Source organism: Nyctibius grandis, chromosome 5 (assembly GCF_013368605.1).
Source record: "Nyctibius grandis isolate bNycGra1 chromosome 5, bNycGra1.pri, whole genome shotgun sequence".
NCBI lineage: Eukaryota > Metazoa > Chordata > Aves > Nyctibiiformes > Nyctibiidae > Nyctibius > Nyctibius grandis.
The window spans coordinates 41,053,438-41,069,908 of NC_090662.1; the positions used below are offsets into that span (position 1 = coordinate 41,053,438).

The window sequence follows — 16,471 nt, forward strand, 5'->3', positions numbered from 1 at the left end:
TTAAAAGTAGTACTAATCTAAATGCTAACATACTTGATACTGAAATCTAGACCCATGTATCCAATAAAACAAAAAAATTAATTAAGAGCAGCATCTGTTTTTTAGCAGGGGTATTATCAATTTAATGGAAATATTTTTAAAGTACAAAGTTATTAATGGCATATAATTTGGTAAACTTCGATCTGCGAATCTTAGCAAGTCTCATTAACTACCAACGTATATGAAAACAGAAGATGCATTGGTATTTCCTCCAATGCCTTTGTACCTGAGCAACAGAGTACTTTTCCCCTAACAATAATAAAACATCCAGTGTATTTTTCAAGAAAAACTAGATTTTCTATCAGGTTGAGTTCTTCTTAGTGGATTTTAGGACCATATAAGCTAGTGTAATTACTTTTAAAAGAATAAATCCTATTTCCTATGCCCAAGTTATCACAACAGACACATATCACAATCTGTGGGCAATTACAAAACGTGGATCCCATCTTGGATGAAGCTGGACAAAGGTTACACTCTGTATCGATGAATGGTACTTCCACACGCAACATACTACAGGACCGGTACTGTAATTATTTCCATCCTTGAAACGAGAGGCATTTTAAAAAACACAGGCTTTCAGGGCAACTAATTCTTGCATCTGTCATCACATGTTACTGCCGAGTAATATGCAACCAACTGTAGCTAATCACATATAAATGGCATCTGTTACGCAATGACGCAATATTTTATCCTATGCCCACGTTATAAGGCATGATAGATGAGTACCATTTTAAGAGGAATAAAAGGCTACTGAAAGTACATATGGAAAAGTAAATTCTCATTTACTTTAGTAAAACTTGGAAAATGTCTTAAATAAAACTATTTTATTTCTAATCTGTGCATTTCCATTCTCTCATATTAATAATAAAAGAATCGGTTTTACTTTCAGTTATTCAGTTCCAACAATATTTCTGTCACAGACAGCAGTGAAATACTTTGACTTTAATTCCCAAAGAAAAAATTGTTGGAACAGACTGACACTTTGTCTTTTTACTTACAAAAGTTTCATGAAGCCTTGGTGTCGATTTCAGTGTGTATTCTCTTTTAAGTTACATGCTAAAAGCCTGTTTTCATTAATTACCAGATGCTAAAAGCAACACAAAGCAGCGCAACAAAAGTAATTTTCCGGAAGAATTTAAAAGATATGGTGAATTTACAGAATCCTTTGGTTAAATTTACTAAAAGACAAGTTACATTGACAAAGACCACAGTACAAAACCCCTTTACCGTTCCACTATTTTTAGATTTCCTTTATCATTTTCAGCGTTCACAATACAAAAGATGAAGACCCTCCCCCCTCAAGAAAACAGATAACCACAGACACTTAGGTCTATTCAAAGGCACTCAGCTTGCTTCTTGTATTTTTTTTTTGAAGTTCAGCAGACACCAAGTTGATATTGCTTTCATCAGCTGCTGGCCTAACGGTCTCTTCAAAAGCTCATACAACACAATAATTATACTTGGTGGCCAAGCACAGAAATATCATGTACTTATTTGGGATATTTATTTTGTGAGTAAAGTATTCATGATCTTACAAGACTCTTATTTTACCAAACTAGGCCTTTGGCCAATCTTGATTTCTTTTTCCCTTTAACACGCTGTGCCTTCAGCTTCTTTCTCTGTCTGGAATTCATCCATATCGGGTACTGTCCGTGCTGGTCTAGAAGAGTTTTTTTGTTTCGTTTATTATCTACATCCATTTTGCAGTCATCTGAAAAAGAAAGGCATTTATAGTGAGTAAAATACATGAATCAGCTTCATAGAAGCTATTTTATTACTAGATTCACAAAAATTATACAAAAATATCCCTGCGCACAACAGTATTTGAACGTAGAGAGCTGAAGACTTTATACACTGAAAGCGCTTTCCAAACCGATACAACTGCAACCCAGGAACTTCAACAGCTGATAGTAAATATGTAGAATTTTCCCTAAAGGCCCACATCTGGGGAAAGCACCTTATTCTTTAGTCTGCCATCTGTTCCAATACTATGTCTAAAAACATTGTGTGTGGTCTCCATCAAATGCTGCAACCATACAGGAAGCCACAGGCTTACTGAAACATATGTATAATTAAACACTTTTTATGATGTAATGTTTCAGATCTGTTCTAAAAAATGAAATTGAGTGGAAGATGAAGACAGGTAAAGAGAAGAATAAAGAGAAAAGCTGAAATACAATGACGGTACGAAGCATGAGCCAGTGATGCTACATTTGCCTCAAAAAGTGAGCACAAGGTCAAGTCTAATGTATTTAGAGACAGAAACAGAGGATTAGTCTGTAGGATCAGAAAGACTGACTGTGACATGGTCACTCCCAGGAACGGCGTCCCCAGCTAGCTAACCCCACGTGAATGTCATGTCTTGGTGAGACAACAAGGCTACAAGGCGAACACCTTAAGTATAGATTCAAACTGTGCTCTACTATTTAATTTCAACCTTGTTTCCAAACCATCCATGTGCAACTCTAAAAACTTTATCACAAGCTCTTACAGAAAAGAAAAAAGACTTTTTTTCTGTTGTGCCTGTCTGATGTTGGGAGACAAAGTTCGCGAGGAAAAGGCCAACATGCTGCTTCAATAGTTGAAGCACGCTGATAGTCTACAGGGATCTGCATCACAGAGGTGTGCTTAGGGAGCCCTAAAGTTGGGATACAAATACTCGCAGTCAGCATAGAATCAGCACAGTGACCCAGTGCCTGCTGGCACAAGCAAAGGCTGATCCAGCATGCAACAGGCAGCAAAAAAAGTCCTGGCTCCAGAAACCTCCTGAGACACCAGAGAAACATGAGGCCTTAACAGCGTTCTTTTCCAAATGTCATAAAAGGAGAGATGGCCTCCAACAACTTAACATAAAAAAAAAAACCAAGAAAACCAACTCTACATACATGAAAAAAAAAAGCTATAAAAGTAGGTTATCAAAGCAGACTCAATAGATATGATTATCTTGAAAAATACGCGCATGCCCAGTTTTAAAAACAGCAACAAAACCATTTTTGACCAAAGGCTAGCCAGACCTTCCATTGTTTTTTTCTGAACAACAAGAACTGAAAAAAAATTAGTTCACAGTGTGCTGTGAAAAATACCTTAAAGTAACACAGGAAAATGTCGCTAATATACACCTATATACTTTCTTAGGCTGGAAAATTATTCACCTGTCTATGGAAAGTGCATATTCTGGGTGAAGCTTTAATCTACTTCAGTCCTTATAATATTTGGCGATGTGAACTCCCTTGTGTCCACGAACAGTTAGTGCTGAAAAGTCCTCTCAAAGAATACACCATTATTTTCACAAAACTTGCAGTTGTTTTGTGAAATATATATATTCTTAAGTATTTCTGAGGCTGCTGTCTCTCTAGAAAGGCCAAGCGAAATTGGCCACTGTAGAAAAGTTGCCAGCAGACTTGGAAGGGAGTGCAGGAATGACAGACAGACAGGCATTTGCTTCAGAAACTAGGTTTAAGACAATGATGTTTCCTCCAGCTTCAGTGTCAGTATCAGAAGGCTGACAACTTTCCAAAACATTTTGGAAATTCAATTCTAACAATCCTGTAAAGAACAACTTTTACATCTGGTTTATGGGACAAATGAGAACCATGGATAAACTTATAAATTATACTCCAAGCTACCCTTAATTGGGCAAGTATTTTTATATTGCATTCTATTTCCATTTTCAATACAGTTTACAGTCTGCTATTCAACCTCACAACTCTTCCCTGTCTTTCCTAATTTCTGAAATACTGACAAAACTGTCTGCATCACTGACAGTGATTACTAGCATTATTCTATATCCCCACAGAGGTGTCTGCAGAAGAGACTTCTGCGTGCCACATAAAAATCTCGTATCAGCAATATCATAACAGCTTGAGTGGCATAAATTGGAGAGAAAAAAGGACTATGATTTAGTTTGGACTGCATTTTTGGAAAGAGAAGGTGTCTTTCTGACTCCTGTCCAGTACATAGCTATTTAAAACCTTTGTTTCCACTTCCCAGGTTACTTCCTTTACACACTACATCCTGTTCAAGGAACAGAGAGGAAGATGGCACTATCTCTAGACACTAATACCACTGACTCCCGCACCATGTGCGATGCAGCATTAATTAGCATACAAAACCAGGGTCCCTACTACCCCTACCTTGAGACAGTACATTTAAAAAGGAAAAAAAAAAAAAAAAATCACTCTATTCTTGATAAAATCTCTACAAAATTACTTTAGATTTAAGTCCAACTTCTATATGTTTAGTGTCCTCTTTAAACTAGGGAGGAAATCATATCCTATCTCCAGTTTAACAGCAAACATAATGCTGTGATTGGAACAACTGCTAAGTGATGAATCCTCACCCACCTAATGTCTTCACAAAAAGATGTCTCTCCATAAGATACTACAGACTTTAAGTCAAATGTTAAGAAGCTTGTTTCACAAATAACCAGATGCAATATAGAAGCTAATATGAAATGACCAGATTCAATGCCTTAATAGCATCTTTTAGCTTTAAAAGCCAAAGATTTGGTTTTCCAACTCACTATTCTCGACAGGGAATAATCGTAAGTCTGATCACGACAGCGAAAGTCACAGGAACAATAATAAACACACCGCGGGACGTCCCTGCGCATGGGTGGTTGCCACAGAAGAACTGGCATAGTGAAAAACACGCTAGAAACGTGACCCGGGGTAGGGGGGGATGAAAAGAGCCGGGCACCCAAAAGGCGGGTCCTGGGCAACGCAGGGCCCCTGACAGCCGGCGCGGGCACCCCGGCCCGCCGTTCGGCCCCGGCCCGGCCTGCCAGCGCCGCCCCGCCAGAGTCCAGCTCACCCCGCTGCTCGAGGACCTTCTCGGGGGGCAGCACGGTCGCCACCTCCTTGACCTCCTCCATGACGACATCCGCGTTGGTCCCCAGGATTTTTTTCAGCCTCTCCAGCTCCTTGGGCGCGTTCTTCTTCCTCTTCTCCGCCCGCATCTTCCTCTTCCATTTGCTCCTCAGGCTCTTCGCCATGTCCTGAGGGGAGGGAAGAGGGAGACTGAGGGGGGAGCCAGCGCAGGGCAGAGGAGCCGTCAGGGCGGCGCGGACGCCACTACCCCAGCTGCCGCCCCCTCCGCTCGCTCACCCCAGCCGCGCACGAGGCCCGCCGTCCGCCCTCGCGGCCCTCCCCGTCCGCGCATGCGCAGGGCGATGCACGCTGTCCCCTCCAGGCCCCGCCCCCCGGCCTTTCCGCAGTCCGCGCCGCATTGCGGGTTTTACCGTAACTCTCCGAGCGAGCGCGCAGCAGCCGCTCCCGCTCCCGGCCGCCGGGACTCGCCCCGCCGCCTGCCTGCCTCGGGCTTGTGCCACGGACCAGCTGCGTGCTGCAGGTGTGAAATAACCACGTGCGGAGGGGGGTGGCGATGGATGAAAAAATAACCACGTTCATCACAAGGAAAAAAAGCGATTTTTAGCTACTTCCACACCTTTCTTAACGAAACCCTACGACGGGAGAATCATCACGCTTGCTCAAAACAATTCGCAGCCTCAGTGAAGTTCCAGCACAGAAAGCGTATGTTGTCACTGCTCGTCGTAGGACACGGGAAGTTCCCCAAGCACTGCGTCACCTTTTTGCTAACCTCTCACTGACAGGCCAGGCCAGCGTAACAATACTTCGACATAAACACTGAATATGCCGTAAGAAAGCCTTTCAAAATTGTTTTTACCCTGCTTGTCCTTCCAGGATTTCAACAGTTTGGAAAGCAACCGCTGCCACAGTGCCCCTCCCCTGTCAGCAAGCACTTGCCTGTCTGTCAAAGCTCCGCAGTGCTTGCTCTCAGCGCCCTGAAGTTCTCCGGTCTCCCCTGCAAGAACAGACTAAAGGTTTCCCAATTTTTATTGACAGACAATTAACCTCGATATACACAAATTGATAAAATGCCAGAATCCATCTCCAAATGATTCTTCAAAACACTGAAAGACAGGCTATAAATAATACTCACATGAAGAACACATTTCCTTTAATTGTTTTAACGCTCTCCCAGCTTACACAATAATCTCACAGCCCTTAACAAAATCAGAGTATCTCTGTTAAGAGGGAGCATTCCATTTTAGCAAACAAAAACTAGAAAAAATTTTAGCTTAGTAAAACATTGCACAACAATAAACTCAGTCTACCCTTATGCGGTACACACGCTAACAATCCCAAAGGAAACCTTTCCAGCAGCTACAGAATAGCAGAGAGAGGCTTACTCTGGTGCAATCACAAGGTGGCAAATGTTTTCATTGTGAATTATGTCAAGTGCAAATTAAGTGATTAAAAAAAGTGACTGAAATGATGACAGCACGTTAACTACATAAAATATATATTCTAGAGAAGAACTTCAGCTACATAAAAAGCCTTCTTTTTTTTCCTAACGAGGGACCAATATTCATGGAATGAAGAAGTAATAAAGATTCAGTCTCTAGAAGACAGAAATACACAGTTTGTAGATCATCCGAATGCTATTTAGGTACTTAACTTTATATATCCTATAGCCAAACCACACTGCTTTTGACTATTTTTTATTAAATGCTTCCAGTAAACGCAGCAGGTGTAAGAACAGATTGATGATGTCCAAGTAGAGATTGATTGCAGCCAGTATGTACTCCTCAGGAGATAATTTGTGCATCAGCAAATGAGTGTCATAAATAATAAATCCACAGAACAGAAGAGCTCCGGCAGCAGCAAACACCAGCTCTATTGTCTCACTGTAGAAAAACAGCTGGAGGCAAATGAAACACAGAAAAAAAAATTGTAAATTTAATTTTCTTTTTAATATTAAAATCCCTGCATAATAATATGCCACACTTAAAACAAGGATACACATTGTCTTTTTACTATTAGGTACACACAAATACAATATTACAATGACATTTCAGTGGTCTTCTTTCATATAGTCCCCAGTCACACAATCTCTTTAACTGAGTAAAAGTGCCTCCACTTAAGACAGAGGAAGCTCTGGTCTCCAGAATATTAACAACAGAAGACAAATTTGAAAAACAAAAGACAACTGAAATCCAGATCTCCTTCCCCATTCTCTCATCAAATAGTGGACCTTGACTGACAAATTTTGTTGATCAATGCAAATACCCCTTGTACATTAGCAAGAATAGCATCCAACAAAAATTTGAATTGGAATTGAATGGTTAAAAGATCAGCAGCACAATCTACAACAGTAATGAACCTCGTTAGGAATTTTCTTTCACTAAGCTATATTGCACTGTCCAAAACCTTTTTGTTATACCAGACGTTAGTAAAAGATTTATGTTAAGAGTATTTTTTAACCTTGAACACAAGGTATCTTACCCTCAAGAAACCCGAGAAGATTAAAATCCACAAACAAGCAAAGAGGCTGAAAAAAAAAATTAAACTGTGAGCAACAATATCTTTTCTTTTAAATTTTACTTAAAATCTCTTCCCTTGCTATAAAACCTCTTCACAATATATTTGGTAAGTAAATATCCATAATTCTTGGATGACAACTGTTCATTGGTATCAGCAGTAAAACTTGGTTTTATAAAGCTGTCAAAAGTTATGTCCTAACTTTACTTTTTTTTCAAAAATATTTCAAGCAGCTGCCTTCTGTCTCAGTGGAAAATCCAGGTAAACTAGTTTTCTAGTGTAATACTACGGTTTTAAGAATCATCATAACAAAAAAGAGTTTCTTACCAAGAAAGCAGAACTGCATAAAATTAATAATTTAAGATAAATAACACCCTCAACCATTCCCTTGAAGCAGGCTCTATTGACCTGTATTCCTTATTGGATCTACAAAGCTCGCTTTAAAAAAAGAAAAACTATCTTAGCAAAAAAAAAACAATTGAAAAAAAATCATCAATATGACAACATACCCTGCTCCAAATTTGCTGAAGTCTCTCTTTGACTGCAAGGTATATGCAGTCAGTCCAAGAAATACAGCAGTAGTAAGAATAAAGGCTTGCAAGACGATGGACACATCATAGAAACTTACTATAAACAGAAAAAGTAAAGTCATTTAAAGAACACTGTACTATGTATTTGTTAAGTTATCTTTTGAGGAAACAGAAGGTTAAACTTTCACAGACAGGGAAAAAAATCTTAACTGTGAACAAAAAAAGTAAATTGTGCCTGAACTTGTCTTTGCACTTGAAAATCATGATCATAGACTCATGGACCCTTGCACTAGCTGAGTTTGACAGTTATAATTGTAGCTTCTTACATGGAGATAACAGATCGTCCCTACTCACAATAAAAAATAAAAGCAAAAACAAAAGTATTTTTAAGCCAAGATATGTGAGATCTTAAGGGAAAAGCTATCTGAATTTTTCAGGATACCGAAGCAAGAAAAAAAAAAAAAATCACAAGACAATCAGTCCCCTGTAAAGGTTCATAAAAGTTTTGATTAGGGGGTTGAAAGGGAAAGATAAGAGAAACAAGTGGAACTTTTTTCTTCCCTCTTTCCTCAATCTTTCCCCAAACAACTTTCTTTTTGCAGGAGACCATAAACCACAATGAAGAGGTTTCAACTTATGCTGGAAGCTACAGTGCAAGGTGATGCCATGACATCTCTGCACACCGCTCCATCTCAACCCTGACAGCAAAGTACAGAACTCTCCAAACTCAAAGTAATTCCCTTGGAGGAAACAGAAGTGGAAGATAAAGTTATTTCACTTGCAGATCAGGTCTGCTGAGAGCTGCCTTATAGGAAAGAGCATTGCTAGCTGTACCAAAAGAATGGATGGCACAACTCATTTCTCACTTCAGGTTTATACAGTTTCAGTTCTGGATCAGAATCCAGTTTTCTCCCTTGATTCCCTGGGGTTTTTTTGCTAAACTCATATCACTGTCATTAAAATTTTCAAACAGGGGATTTATTATCACTTTAGTCACGTCTAGGAATCTCAGATGGCAATTAATACAACATATCCTTTTCCAATTTCTTTAAGGAATCAGACAATAGGATGGCTACCATTTACCTGTAATGGCAACTGTCAATGCTTCCAGTAGAGTCTACAAAAAGTAAAAACAAAAAATTACAAGGATTAAAAAAACCCCACAAAATACTTACACAGAGACTTCACACGCAATGAGTCCCATTCTGCTATGTAATCCCAGCATGCAATGCATTAGCTCTCTTGTTACATCTTTGTATATGAAAACATGTTTAGGTTTCAACAAGAAAATGGCAATCATACTGTCTTACTGTGCTCAAGTTGTGTTACATAAAAAGAACACAATATAAACTGAAAATGAACGAGATACAGCCCCTATAGAAAAACGCCGTTTAGGTTTTCTACTCAAAGCACACAGCATTCTTATCACACTTCTTACAAACTATTCAAGGGGCTATAAAATTAATACACACTCAATATTTTGTTACACAACTAAGTGTCTACATCAACTTCCTTTTCCCACTCGTCCTTGTTTTGAAACATTTAACTTAAAATCAAACATATTATTGATGTCTGGGCTGAAGGCTAGTATGGACCCTGAGTTTTTCTAAAAGATAATTTCAAATTAAGTTTCATTACAATAAAAGATGAGAAAAGTCCCCATGTCATGAACCAAGAGGTCAGAAATAACAACATTTAACCCATATTCTGTTTAAACCCATTTATCACACAGAGATTTGAGTCCTTCTATTCCTACACAATGTAATACTTAAACTGTCATACCACAAACTCCCACACCACATTTGGCCAAACTATTACATCACTCCCTGTTAGAGCTGCACTTGTTGAAAGTTTTTAAACGTTTTACTCTCCTGCAAGAGTTCCGAAGTCAGGAAGCATCTAACTGTGTTACCATTTAAACAGTCTGTTTACTTACACAGAAAAGCTGTCCTCCCATTGTATCACAAATACAATTCAGGCAACTCCTAAAGCATCAAATTCTAATTGTGCAACTGTGACTTCTTTTCAGACGACTCTTTTTCCACATAATCCAAAATATCCAAGAGCAACAGTTAGCCCATATCTACAAATGTGCAACATCAGGCAGGAGACTGAAATTTAAGGACAGCTCCGACTGACCTGCCTGTGTTGGAGACACACTCAGAATTCAGCATCAAAAAGAAAACAATTAATGAAACAAACACATATGGCTGGTTGCATTTGGGTCTCTGCTGGAGGCTGTCCATTAAACAAATAAGGTAACAGAAATGCCTCCTTTCCTACTGAGCAGTTTCATGGAAAAATCGCTGACATCAACAGAACAATGACAGCAGATAGATACATTTATATACACACGCACAAAAAAAAAAGCTTGCTCAACACGATTCCAAGTTCTAACACTCTTCCTAAAAAGATGCTGGAAGAAACCTGAAGTAGAAGCTATCTAGGAACAACCTGTGGATAGAACCTCCAAAAAAAACCCTCAGAACTTCGGAAGTATATGGGGTATCTTTCAAGGAATACAAGAAAAACAAATTAGCCACAATTAGTTTGCTTCAAGGAGTTCATCACAATGAAAGATATTCTAGGGATTATTAAATTTATATAAATACTTACAAATCCAAAAAGCAGATATAAATTAACAGGATGCTGGTGTCTGTAGAGGGTCAGTGCCACAATTACAGCCAAAGATCCAAACCCAGATATCAAAAGCAAGGCAGGCCTATAAAGTTTCATACAAAAAGGTCATCAAAATTAAAATATCTGGAAGACTAAAAAAGAGTTCATATAAAAACAAGTTTTTAAGTGATCGCCTAGATAAAAGATACTGCTCTGTATATCCAAAGTAAATGTAAAGCAAGTTTTACAATAAAACTGCTCTAAAACATACCACCACAGACAGTCAGTTAAAAATAGCATAGTCACAAGTAAAGACAATTTTTTCATATTGAAGCTAAAGACTGCCCAGGAATCCATCACCTGGAGATGAACCCATGTGAAGAGGAAAATCCATCTGTACTAAACTAACAGTATTAAAGTATGTGTAATATTTTGCCTGCTAAGAACTCTACATTCAGGGAACTGCTTTTTATAAGCACCTGAATGCAACAAACATGGGCACTAACTGCACCAAAGAAAATCAGTACTGACCAGTAAGTATCGCTGTAATTAAAAAATTCAAGCAGCCCTCCAAGCAAAAACTGGACCAAAATCAAATATAAAAATCACAACAGTTCTAAGTGAGCAGAAGGATTTTAAATTATCAGATTTAAGTAGAAAACTGTAGTTTTACAACCTCTGTTGTATACACTATAGCTTATACAGAAACTTTCATATAGTGTTTGATGCTCCTTTTTTATTTGGGCTTTGAAGTGAAAGTAAATGCAAAGTCTGCAAGTGCACTTGGGGGAAAACAGAAACCAGATTCGGTGCTCCCCTCCTTTCCCCAGCTGTCCTTTTCCCCTGCGCATTCACCACAGTTTGGTTTTTAAGACTTGTTTTATTCTCATTAAAATCTGAGAGCCAAAAAGAAGCAAGCACACAGGAATTTTAGCAGACTAGTTTTCAGGAAAAAAAAAAAAAAAACAAAAGAAGATGAAGGAGGGAGAAGGGGAGAGGAGTAAGACATGATTCAGCTTTTTGCAACAGGTACCTATAAACTACAGCATTCCAAACAGATTCTAAAAGCAGATACTTAGACCATAAACCAAGAAATGTCAATAATTGAGACGTTCTGCAACTGATGTACATGTTTTCATAGTGTAAATATTAAAATAAGCACTATTAATAGTGATTAGAATAAACTTTAATGACAATAATAATTAAAAAAATTAATAATAAACCAAGGAGAAAAATGTCAGAGAAGAAAAGTTATTTCCTAATCAGGTTACAAAATTTCTATTACAGAATCAAAACACAGGGTATAAAAATAATTAGGAATACTGAAGAAGTGTTCCAGAGCAACAAACTACATAAACTATACTTAACACATGATAAACAGCTCCATTTCATTTTAGTATTCACCTTTCATGAACAAAAGCCTGCACTCCAGTAGAGTACAGAAAAGCTGCAGATGTGACTGTGGTCAAAAGAACTTGAATGGAAAGAATGCTGTAGACTTTCCGTAGAAAAGCTAGAATAAGGAAAATAAAAATGAAATCACTTTTGAGTTACACTTACAAAGTTCAAAAGTAAATCAGATACAAGTTTTCTATTTGATAAGGAATCATCATTAGAAATTCCTTATTCAGTGAAAAAGCACAGAGCAAAGTGGTAAGAAGCCATTTTTCTTTAAACAATTGACACACTATTCCAGCAAAATTACACTTATTCCTGGACATCATTATTTAAACAATTACAACGATGACAAAAGAAATACAAAAGACATCTGCAAGGAATTTACTTCAGACTATTTTAAAAACTACATATAACTAATCTCACCAAGAAATTACTAACAGTATACCTTCTCCATCACATTACTGGTATCTAATGGACCTAAAAGGTTAACTTGGAAGTTCTGTGGAAGAGAGAAACAGCCATAAAAGTTTAAAAAGGAAAAACTTTTACAGTAATACCTATTTGATTGTCCTTCTGCCACGTTTAGGAAGGTTTAGGCTGGATATTAGGAAAAGGTTCTTCACTCAGAGGGTGGTGGAGCATTGGAACAGGCTCCCCAGGGAAGCAGTCATGGCGCCAAGCCTGACAGCATTCAAGAAGCATTTGGACAATGCCCTCAGACACAGGGTGTGAATTCTGGGGTTGTCCTATGCTGAGACAGGAGTTAGACTCGATGATCCTTGTGGGTGCCTTCCAACTCAGGACATTCTACGTTAAACACCATTCATCATCATTTGCGACTTGCATTGTATTGAATGGGTATCTACGGATACAGACTGCTAGAAAAAAATCTTTTAAATCTCAGAAGTAAGCTAACAGGCCTCATTAATTCTAGAATTATGAAGAGTGGGAGTGGTTCAGGACATCAGATACATCATACAAATATTCTCTGTTCTGAATGGAAGCAGACCAAGTCCATTAGACAAAATGCTCTGAAAGGAAGAATAAGCTTACAGGGAGAATCAAGTCAATCTTTAATAGCACAGCCTAAACAAGTTTAAGAGCACATACTACAAGAAGCTGAATTACCTGCTTGCAGCAGGTAAAGTTAAATATACTTGTAAGCCATGGGGAACTGGGGCCTACTTTGTAGTAATGAACTGAACAAACCTAGAAGTAGCCTGCTAGCTAGCATAGCCTTCTCCCCACATTATTAAATGCATCAGCAATTTTGCTAATGGCAATATCTCTTTCATATTTCCTATAGTGTCCTTTATTTTCCAAAGATAAAACTGTATTTTTAGAGGAAGAGGTCTCCTGTTTATCAGAGGTACCTAATAAAAAATTCACAACACACAGCTGTTTCTCTTCTAAGATGTACCCAGTAACACTGTAACTATTTCAGCAAGGATTACTGATTAGACGCCTTCTACAAGAGTATTCACTGCATTTGAGACCTGCATATTAACAGCAAAGCAATATTTCATGGCCACTAATATGACCTCACAGCATGCAAACGCTTAAGCAGAAGAGACAGTATTTTAACACCTCACAGAAGGAATTCAACCTCTCAGCCTCCTGGTTAAACTACTGTAATTATGGGCAGCTATTTTAACTTTTATATGTCTTATGTGTCACGTTTGGGCTTCAAAATGCATCACTCAGGGGAAAATCAAGTCTGAACCTATACGGGTTTAATCCCTCCAATAAAAAGACCTGTCTCCTATACACTGAAACGGTAAAACCCAGACCTTCACCGGCCACCGACCTTCCTCTCACCCTCGATGCTTGCCCTGGACGAAGCAACGCCCTGGCTCCCCACCCCCAGCCTCTACCCACAGGGTTAAAATACTACGCAGCACCTGAATTCAGCTAAACGCCACAGGCGACGGGGTTAACAGAGAGGAGCTTGTTGGGAGCACTGGGGTACGACACCCCCTCTGACCGCCCGGCGAGGGGAGGCCGCAGGGGCCGCTCCGCAAGGGCTGGGGGTCCTAGGGGGGCGAACTCCTGGGGGGGCGGTCTGACCATCCCGCGCCCCAGTCCCTACCCATGCGGATGTGGACGCTGGCCGAGGCCACGTTCGTGCCATAGTTGAAGTCATCCTCAATGGAGCTCCGCGGGTAGAGCTGCTCCGCCGCCGCCATCGTCGCCGCCGCCTCGCCCCGCAACGGCGACAGCCGCCCCGCTTCCGGGAGAGGCAGGCGCGCTCCGCACCGCCGAGCAGGGCCCTCTGTCGAGCGGCCGAGCTCGTCGATCGCGGCTGCCCTCCTTCCCAGGGGGCGCTGTGGGGCCGGCCGGGCCCCGGAGGCAGCGGGCGGGGGCGGGGCGCGGGTGTGCGCGGCACCGGGCCGTAACCCGCCGTGCCGGACCCGCCCGGCCTCCCCCGAGGTCCCTGTGGGCAGAGTCTGCAGCGGGAGGGAGGCAGGCAGGGCTGAGGAGAGCGGCGGCGGCTGCGGCGTAACGGGTGCCGCGGGTGGGACTCGGCGCGGTGTGCCTGGGCGGGGAGGGACCCTGGGAGCCAAGAGGCGCCCGCGACCTTTCGCTTCTACGTGTGGGGTTTGCATGAGTAGAGTAGGGTTGGGTTTCCCATGAAGATCTCCTCAGCGTACTGACATTTACCCACCCGGGCCTGCCCTGCGCGGGATTCCCGCTGGCTTGAGGAAGCGTTGTGCTTGTGTTTATCTTAAACACCGTTTCCTGTGTCTATTTTAGGTCTGAAAGGTCTGGAAGGGAAGTTCCAGTGACTCAAAAAATCAGCCCTTTTACTGGTTTTCACCTTTGATTCACCTCTAGCTGCTAACACGGGAAGAGTTCCCCAGCAAGCTGGGGCTGTTCACAGCTACAAATACGTAGCTGCCTTCAGCAATAACTGATAAAAGAGGCTTTGGGCATTAATGCCCTCCATCAATGTATATCCCACTAGAGATGAGTTTCACTTTTATAAACCTATAACGCAAAGCAGAATTTTATTAAGGCTTTCTCCTAGTTTTGTGTCCTGTTCTTCAAAGTAAGTAAACTCAGTTTAATTCAATAGAACACAAAGATGCTCAACATCTCTCAGGCATCACATAGCACTTTGTAGAGTCAGACTTTGTACTTGTGGAATTGCTCCCCCAAAAGTTACCCAAGATGGTAGCTCACATTTAGAAATCCCCAAAAGCTATGATTTTGGGATGGGGAGCACAATATGTTATTCTTTAACTTGTGAATATTATCTAAAGCATGCCAAGAAACTGAGATGATAGACACTTTAGGAATGTATGTAATCGATTAGAGTAAAATAAAGTGCTTTTAAAAATTGGAAAATAGTGGCCTCTGCTGTATTCAGGTTCTCAAGGGAGAAGTAAATAAATTATATGATTCTGTGATGAAATAATTTTGAGCTAAGTTCTACTGACGACTTAAGAGATTACATTTCAGTTGCAGATGCAAAATTATGAGCATGACTTTATATTCTGGGAAGTATTTATGGTTTTCCTAATGTCGTTTTGCATTTTTAGTTGCTGCAGAGCAGGATATTTCAGCTTCAATCGTGAACTTGGAGACTTACGCGTTGTTGCATTCCTGAATAGTAACTGTTTTGAAAGAATCACGCTGTCTGCTTTCTTGCATATGCCTCTGTAGAAGAACAATGCTGATGTTCTCCCGGAAGAAGCATTTAGAGTTCTGGACAAGCATCCAGTGTTGCCTTCTCCTAATACATGCAGTGCAATTTTCTTTAAAAAGCCTCTCAGAGACGGCCACACTTCCGTGTGAGAAAATTTCAGAGCATTGCCATAGAGTCTACTCCTGCAAATAGTTTGAGCCTAGAAAAGATTGAAGAAGAGACATAGTAGGAGTCTTCAAATACTTTATAAAAGGCTGTTGCAGTTCTCCAGCTTTGGAGAAGGTATCACAGAAGAGGTAGTGTGGCTTGAACTGCAGTAAGGAAGATTCAGGGTGAAAAGTTGAAAACTTTTTAAGAGTAATCAGGGTAAAGCTGTGTAATAGTTTGGCTGGGGTTTAGGCACAGGCTGGGAGATAGGAGATTGCAGGAAACAGGCATGTGCACTTTTGCACACCCACCTCCTGTGTGGAAGCTGTTGGTCTGATTAAGTCACCAAGAAGCAGAAATGGGCTTAGAAAGGCAGGAGACAAGGCAGCAAATGGTTCAGTGATGCTACTCATGAGCACAATCTGCCAGGGTTGCCGCAGATGGGAATGGAAAAATTATTTACATCTGCAATACGGATAAAGCCTGCGATTTTCATGCCGAAAGAGAGCATCATTCTTGTCTTAAGATCTTTTTCTGTTACTTGCAGGCACACACAGAATGCACTGTGCAGTGAGCAGTGCTTCGGCGTGACCGTACTGAACGAAGGTTTAATAACACCGAGCCTGGCTGAGTGCTTTCAATGCCTTTGCAGTTTTCCATTCCTCACTTGGGAAATTATACCTTATAAAATGCTAAATATACCTTCTAAAAAGCAAAGTATGTTTTACATTGCCTTTCTTTTCTGT

General features: G+C 40.3%; 2 protein-coding genes across 2 annotated transcripts; both read right to left on the bottom strand.

Moving 5' to 3' along the window:
- Positions 1-1,521: 1,521 nt before the first annotated feature.
- LLPH (LLP homolog, long-term synaptic facilitation factor) lies at positions 1,522-5,218 on the bottom strand. The gene is made up of 3 exons (XM_068401185.1): positions 5,145-5,218; positions 4,852-5,035; positions 1,522-1,750 (listed from the first exon to the last, which is right to left on the bottom strand). Exons 2-3 carry the CDS (start codon positions 5,030-5,032, stop codon positions 1,587-1,589), a joined length of 345 nt encoding a protein of 114 aa, XP_068257286.1. The 5' UTR covers positions 5,033-5,035; positions 5,145-5,218; the 3' UTR covers positions 1,522-1,586.
- Positions 5,219-6,546: 1,328 nt separating this feature from the next.
- TMBIM4 (transmembrane BAX inhibitor motif containing 4) lies at positions 6,547-14,173 on the bottom strand. The gene is made up of 7 exons (XM_068401541.1): positions 14,019-14,173; positions 11,936-12,044; positions 10,529-10,634; positions 8,996-9,029; positions 7,892-8,009; positions 7,347-7,392; positions 6,547-6,762 (listed from the first exon to the last, which is right to left on the bottom strand). Exons 1-7 carry the CDS (start codon positions 14,113-14,115, stop codon positions 6,556-6,558), a joined length of 717 nt encoding a protein of 238 aa, XP_068257642.1. The 5' UTR covers positions 14,116-14,173; the 3' UTR covers positions 6,547-6,555.
- Positions 14,174-16,471: the final 2,298 nt, after the last annotated feature.

What these genes read in the sequence shown, in the direction of transcription:
- LLPH (XM_068401185.1), bottom strand. Translation starts at nt 5,032, where the DNA reads ATGGCGAAGAGCCTGAGGAGCAAATGGAAGAGGAAGATGCGGGCGGAG. An exon ending in GAAGGTCCTCGAGCAGCGGG is followed by an intron (nt 1,751 to 4,851) that starts GTGAGCTGGACT and finishes TTTCTTTTTCAG; the next exon opens with ATGACTGCAAAATGGATGTA.
- TMBIM4 (XM_068401541.1), bottom strand. Translation starts at nt 14,115, where the DNA reads ATGGCGGCGGCGGAGCAGCTCTACCCGCGGAGCTCCATTGAGGATGAC. An exon ending in CAGCGTCCACATCCGCATGG is followed by an intron (nt 12,045 to 14,018) that starts GTAGGGACTGGG and finishes TCCTTATTCTAG; the next exon opens with CTTTTCTACGGAAAGTCTAC. An exon ending in ATTGACAGTTGCCATTACAG is followed by an intron (nt 8,010 to 8,995) that starts GTAAATGGTAGC and finishes TTCTGTTTATAG; the next exon opens with TAAGTTTCTATGATGTGTCC.